Source organism: Haplochromis burtoni, unplaced genomic scaffold (genome assembly GCF_018398535.1).
Source record: "Haplochromis burtoni strain Fernald_Lab_line unplaced genomic scaffold, NCSU_Asbu1 Contig_385, whole genome shotgun sequence".
NCBI lineage: Eukaryota > Metazoa > Chordata > Actinopteri > Cichliformes > Cichlidae > Haplochromis > Haplochromis burtoni.
In genome coordinates, this window is record NW_024582746.1 from 96,204 (window position 1) to 103,594 (window position 7,391).

General features: G+C 40.6%; 1 protein-coding gene across 1 annotated transcript in view; it reads right to left on the reverse strand.

Annotated features, from left to right (window-relative positions):
* nav3 (neuron navigator 3) overlaps positions 1-7,391 on the reverse strand; it is a 206,524-nt gene that overhangs the window by 24,698 nt on the left and 174,435 nt on the right. Inside the window, exons 25-31 of the mRNA XM_042212662.1 lie at positions 7,138-7,221; positions 6,007-6,118; positions 5,636-5,760; positions 2,842-2,865; positions 2,216-2,382; positions 1,911-1,997; positions 939-1,092 (exon numbers count right to left, since the gene is read on the reverse strand). Coding sequence (XP_042068596.1) covers positions 939-1,092; positions 1,911-1,997; positions 2,216-2,382; positions 2,842-2,865; positions 5,636-5,760; positions 6,007-6,118; positions 7,138-7,221 — 753 coding nt within the window. The remainder of the gene's footprint in view (positions 1-938; positions 1,093-1,910; positions 1,998-2,215; positions 2,383-2,841; positions 2,866-5,635; positions 5,761-6,006; positions 6,119-7,137; positions 7,222-7,391) is intronic.

Below are 7,391 nucleotides of genomic sequence, written 5' to 3' on the forward strand. Positions count from 1 at the left end.
CCTTAATTTATATTTTATTCCTTCCTAGTTAAATTTACCCTTTTTAATTTTTCATATTTATTTCCTATCTATTCAAGCCTTTTCCTTTTTATTTCTTTAGGTCACGAGCAGTTGTCTAAGCATTTCACTGCATATCGTACTGTGTATGACTGTGTACGTGACAAATAAAATTTGAATTTGAATTTAATTATATCGTCCTACCTGCTGTTATGAAGGACTGCAGCATCACTTTGCACAATGAGGTGAAAAAGCGCTGACAGAGGTAACTGAATGAAACTGGGCCAAAGTAGGCGGAGTTAGCAGTGAGTCAGCTTAGCTTAAAAAAGGCTGAAAGTCGAGGGAAAGCCTGGCTTCCAGGTCAAGACAGCCAAGTGTACAAATGAAAGAAATGAAAGACAATTTCTTCATCAGTGGGCAGAGCCAGGACAGACATAATATGAAGCTATACTAATTTGCTGCAAGTTCCAGCTACACTTTAACCACACTGACAGTTCTATTGTGCCTCTCATTTTACTCTTGGCCCGAAGGCAAAGAAGTTTAAATGTCATTACGGTCATTGACAGTTTCATTTTCATTCTGGATTATGAAGCTGCAGTACATTTAAGATAAGATAAGATAACCTTTTAATAAATAAATGTACAAATTTCCCATGTGTGGGACTAATGTCCCACACATGGGAAATTTGTTTTGTTACAGCAGAAAGTGGACAGTGCAAAGTTATATAGCAAAAATGAGAGAACATTACCTGGGCTACACATCTTAAACAACACCATAAAATAGAATTTAATAGCTAAAGAGTGAGAGCACTAGGTGACTTGTTATGTTGTGAAAGGATATTCATATTTTTCACTACAATGACCCCTGGCATGCTGATGCAGCTTGAGCTCAAATATAAATCGACACAGTTCAGCATTGACCTGGGTTTAGTTTAAGCTCACCTGCATGCGGTTCATGGCCTCTCGGATCTGGTCCAGGTGATGGGCAGAGCTAAGTGCCTCCAGGCGGATGTCCGTCAATTTGAGCTCCTTCTCCCTCAGCTCGTTCTTCAGCTGGAGGATGATTTCTGCCTCAGCCTCAGTGCATTCACATAGCCTGAAAGTGGGTTCACACAGGAGGAGGGCTCACCTTTAGGGTTATACCAAGCACGTACACCAAGTCTGGAGAATGTGCACTTTCAGGGGGAACAAGAAAGCTGAAGTTCAAGCTGAGTCAGTCTGGGCTGGTATCACATGGGTGAACAAGGAACGTTAAGCACTTGGTACAGCAAATCCTTCCCATTGATACTACAGTACTTTATTTTAGCAATCTTACAGGAAAAGAAATATTGCAATATGTGTAGGATGTTTATGCCAGAATTTATGACAGCCATGCAGCATACCGGTTGCTCTTTTCTTTATTTAACATTAATGTTTAGTCTGAAATGTAAGAGATCATTTTCAGAGTAAACTAAAAAGGCTGATGTGGTGTTGTCATAATGACAGAGATTCAGCTGTTTTCGTAATCAGCAGGCAGATATTAAAAAAGTCGACATGTAAAAATGCTATGTTTGCTAAGTCGGAAACCTCCACATGCCGAGACTATGAGAGTTAAGATACCACGCATGCCAGGTTATCTTAACCCAAACAATACCTGGTATGACTGTGAAACAGCTATATATTTATATATCAATATATAAATAGATATATTGACCTTTTGTAGTAAGATGCAGACAATTTTTTCTGACATGTCTGACAAAACAAGAACAGTTTTCTTTCCATTCTGCTACTTTTCCATAACCGAGAACTGGACAATTTTAAGGTCCTGGTTCAGTTTGTGTCCCGGAGCAAAGCGCTAATATGGAGAAGAACGCCACACAAACACAAACCACTGCAAACACACTCCCAGGGAGCATGCCACTCAGTGCCTGTTACCGAGATCTGTGCTTGTAGACCACATAACCATTTAGCTTTTTCTTTGCCGTCCAAATGGGGGAAGACTTGCTATCGCAAACGCACTTGCTACAGTAGGTAGAGAAATAGTAAAGAAATGATGAAACAGAGTGGTTGGATGAAAGAGAAAAGAAAAGTGAAGTGAGGGTCAGAAACAATTACATATTCAGAGAAGAAAAAGAAATGAGACAAGTGTGTATTTCAGTTATTATAGATCGTAGATACGGCAGAAGACAATGTCTCATGTGAATAGAACTGTGAGAGTGAATGAGTATACATTTACTCACTCTGTGGTGGAGGGTGAAGAGCGCAGCGTGGCGATACTGCCTTGCCTGTTGTCGTGCTGCAGTTTGGGTGAGGAAGGCAGAGAGTCGGTCATCTCCTCCATCTCATCGTGGGCTGACTGCGATTTGGTTTTCTTCTTGCTGAACGCCTGCTTGAAGGAGCTTCGTAACTGCAACACACATAACACAAACACACAGGGGCAGAAACATCAGTACCGGCCGTGCTAACCTCCTCAGTCATATCATGTCAGTTCATATTAACCCTGATGATATTGCATCCTGTCAGGAAGTTACTCCGTGCTGTTTCCAAGCAATGGGCACTGTCTGGTTTAGGTAAAAAGGCAAGAAGCAAGACCATAAGTACAGATGAGAATGGGGGGGGCAGGCGTTTTTAATGTTCCTAAAAATTTTGGGATGAACAGGCAGTCAAAATGAGGAAGGGCGGAGGAAAAGGAGGGGGAGGAGAAACAATGGGGGAAAGGGGAAGGTCGCTGTATCCATGCCGACGTTCTCAGAAAAAGGAGGAGGTTGCTCTAAGAGGGGGAGAAGGCAGGGCAAACGTAGGAGCAAAGGAAGTGAAGATGAGGAATCACTGCACACAAACAGAAGACACTCTGGGAACCACTGACCTGAGCCGGGAGGGAATCGGCCACCTGAAGATGCAAAACACACCCAACATTAAGTCACGCAAACACACACCCCTGCTCTGCAGGAGACTCAGTGTTGATTAAAGATAACTGCTGCAAATATCACTGTTTTACTGGAGACATTCCAGTTACTGCTGTTGCTAGAATGGTAACAATCGTGATGAATGTTATTACAGTTGCGTTCCCTTTGGTAGGAGGAGAGCATTTCTGCAAGCATGCTCAGTGTTTGATCACCGCTGCCTGAGGTGATCTGAGGTGACAAATAAACTTGTCTGAATACGGGACAGTTTAGATCTCAAGTCAATAAAACCAACATTTTACAAAGCAAAGAGTTCAGGACGCAACATGAAGTCAGCACAATGATGCACAACACAAAATATGCAACATTTCACAACACTGCCACTCTGATATTGAAATGCTAATTATTTGCAGCTTAGGTTATGAGTTGAAATTCATGGTTGTAATTGCAGCTATATGATAATATGCAACTTCATCCTTCACCTTGCTACCCTGTAAGCCTGATGTGTGGTTTTTGTCTTTGCTTTTCATTCACTAACCTCAATTCAACTCTGTCCTCCACCCATCATACACCCAGGAAGAATTTATGCAAATGAATAATTAATTGCTGCTGAAATAAGGAAACGGCTGGTATTCATGAGGCTGGCTTGATGTTGACATGTCAGGCTTGGTGGGGAACTTTTACACTGTTAGTATGCATTTCATTTCAAGGGCATGTGTTTTGCATTGCAGCAGAGACTGGAGAATGGCTCTAGTTTGTGTGCTCCTTGGCTGAGACAGAACTTCTAATATGTCATCTCTCTCACTCAGGGGACTGCAGCAAATCGCAGCTCTCAGCCAGGGATGCTGAGTAGCTTGTACAGCAACCAGCAAAATTAGCACAGATAGAGCAGAGAAAGGGGAAAAGGCTTTATGGCTTTGGATGTTTTGGGAAAATGTATATATACATTTGTCAATTGAAGGAAAACTGCTTTAAACATACATCTGAGACTAGGATTTAACTTCAGTTCAAGATGCATTTTAGACATGTGAGTCAGCAAACACTCAGTTTCCTTTTTATTCCCCCAACATGCTCTGTAGGAGGAATAAAGCTATATGCCATGCTGTTTTACACCTCCAAGCTTGACCAAGTCCAATTGTGTAACTGAGGGATTAAGAGCTTTTCTCAAAAGCACTTTGACAGGAAATTTCGAAGAGTGTTTCTATTCTATCCAAAATTGGAAATTTAACAAGTACTCCTCTAACCTCTGGGCAGAAACTCGACTTTTTTCAGGCTGAACCTCTGTGTACATGACATTGGTGGCCTCTGTTTCTTTTCCAACCTCATCTGCATGTTAGACTAAATATGAATTTCCAAGTGTTTCTCAAACAGTGACTGCAGTGTGGTTCATTATGCTTGATCCTCTTTTAGGTCAAGATGCCTTCAAGATTTTGCTGCACACTCAATCCTCGAAGGAATCTCAACTCAAATATGACTAAATATTAGATTTTTGATCTACATGGTGACTTGATCACACGTATGAAACCAGTTAATCACAGACTGATTCAGTCATGTAAGGCAGCAAACACCCACTTTACACTAAAGAAGGAATGATTGGGCATAAAAAAATCAGAGCATTAAAAACATGGATTGGAATTTTGGGGCAGAAATGATCCATTTGCTTTTGATTTGATGAGCAAATAAAGACTAAATAATGCAAGTTCTTCTGAGCTCATGCAGGTATAGTTAATGCATTCTTCTTGTAGGAATGTGGATGATTTTTAGTGAGAGCAACAGTACAATCACATTTATTTGATAGAGCTGCAAAAATATCTTTTCTTTATGCAAATAAGACATTTAATCTCTTAATGTGGGCATATAAAGCACATATAAAATAGCTTCAATGCCACTGAATAATGTATATGTATCTAGGGGATTTCTTACCAAATCCACCTCCAACAATGTCTGGATATTTTCATGTGAAAATATAAAGCATCTGTTGGTTGCAGCAAATGAATGCAAGCCAGAAATTAAAAGACACCTGCATATATAGCATAATCTCAAAATACCCAAAACAGGCAGCTGAAAGTATTTTGAATGGTGCTCATGGCCATTGATCAGTGGTCATAACAGTTTGCATATTAATGATCAAGGAACCGACCTCCCAGCCCATTGTTCGAAGACCATTGCTAGTTTCAGTCATTATGCAAATGCACTGTTTATAAGATTGGGGAAACCTGCCGAGTGGGAGAAATGACGAAACTGAAAACGCTACGCCCAGATGAACAGAATCAACCTTTTGGGGCTTTGGTTAAGAAGTACTCAGTTCCACCCCTCTCTTATATTTTGCCTTAAAAATTAAGCTCAAGGTCCAAAAGTGCAGTTCATTGTATGAGCAGTTGAGACTGTCCCCCAAACAATCAATCCCAATAGAAAGGCATGTTTAAGGCATAGTACAACAAGTGCTTTAAGTCTTTCTAGCTAACCTTCTGTTCATGAGTACAAGTATGTTTTACTAAGGGTGCAGCCACTTTTACTGTTAGATTTTCTAGCAGATTTCTGTGTCTGTGCGATACACTCGTAAAGTGAATGGATGTAGCTTGTTAGTAAGAACTCAGATTACACCACGCTCCCATCCAAAAAGCAGGGTGCTATGTCTTTTCCTGATGAGTCTTTGAGAAGAGCCACTGTTAGCCACTGGAACTATGGAAGGTTTGAGGTCTGGTTTTGAAATGTGGTTTTACTCGGAAGCTTTAGTGTTTTTATCTTTTCACCTACCCAGCTCTTCTTCTTCTTCTTTTTGTCTTCGGCATCCTTGCCCAAGCTGCCCATACTTGAATGACTGGCTGCGCTGTTAATACTGGACATACTTTCAGAAGAGTGCTGTCGTCTAATCCTCAGATCTGGAAAGAACAGACAAAGCTTTCTTTAGTGCAAAGAACGTTTAGGTGAACAGTGTCACTACATTTATTGGTTGATACTGGTTCTTATTTAAAGTGCTGCAGGAATTGTTTCTTTCAATCTGACTCACACAGCACAAAAATCTGTAAATAACAGGGGTTCAATTACCTATGGAGCCAGTTGGGCTAATTGTTCATCCACTTATCAAAACATCATTTAATTTTGTCTCCTGCCAGCCTGCTCATTACCTTTGTCAAGGTGGTTTGGGCCATTGAGTGCCACCTGGATAGCTGTTTGGGCGTCTGTGTTCTGGGTCTTCAGCATTTCTATCGTCTCCCTCAACTCTGCCAACTCGGACTCCTTTAGTCAGAAAAAAAGAGAGAGAACAGGAGGTGCTGTTTTATTTTTTATTTATGAAGACAGAAATCTCTGTAGTCTAAATAAAACACACTTTCCAAATCCAAAATCAGTGATCAGACCAGGTTATTTTTAAAAAGGATGAGGAACCCAAAAATGTTGGAATCATCCCCTTAGTTACATTACTGAGAGCAGACTCTTAAATTTTGCATTGAGGTAGCTGTGTGTGTGTTTGTGTGTGCGTATGGATGTGTGTGTGTGTGTGGGGAGGGGTATATTTTGAGAAATACAGTAGATTTGCCCCAAAGCCAGCACCACCTGCTTAGAATAAGAAGAATACTGGACCAGATAAAGGGAGACTCCTACTCTGTCTTTCCCCAAAACTCACTGAGGGCTGCAGATAGGGTTTTCACTTTAATTAAAAGTTAGGATGGCCTTGTTTGACAAAGGCAGCTCACCCATCTCAGTCTCCTTTAATTTATAGAGGATTAAAAAGCAGCCAGGGCTTGTCAGCTATGCGTGCATGTATATGTGAACAGAGGGGAGCATTCTTCATTTGTGGTAGGGGTATGCCTAAGAACATATTGCTGCTGCTGTGATGAGTTTTAGTTCTTTTCAAGCTCTTTTGAAGTCCTAGAGAAAAAAATAGCTGCGGGCAAAAAATGATGACGGAAAGACCGCTTTAAACAGATTTTTGTTATTAAACTGGATACTTTTACTTACATATAAAGCACTGAAGTTTGAATCCTAAGCATGTCAAAAGACTTTGGTTAAGGTTAAGAGCACTGTTAGAGAAAAACTTTACCAAGTAAACTCCTTCAGCAGAAAACTTTTCACGAGTCGAGAATTGAGCCTTTAATATATTTTTATTATGTCACAGTGACCAACCTCTGACTTGATACTTCCCACTGAAATTATTCAGTGCCACACAGTTTCACGTTTCTAATCATTTCTCCTCTTTGTAGTCTCTTTTGAAGATGCTACACACAGTGTATTTTAAATTCAAGAATAAGCTCTTGTACCTTTTGCTCGGCTGTCATGGTGAGGCTCTGCAGGCGGCAGGTCATGTTACTCAGACTCTTCTCAAAGGCTGCCACCAGGTGAGCCTACAGACACAGGAAGACAAGCAAACTTAATCCTCGCTTTTACTCTTTTACATGCTTTGGCTCACTATTTATGTTTTTCTTATGCAAATCGAAAATCCAGATTCAAAAAGAGAAAGCACTGAAATAAATAAAACACACACACACACACACACACACACACACACACACAC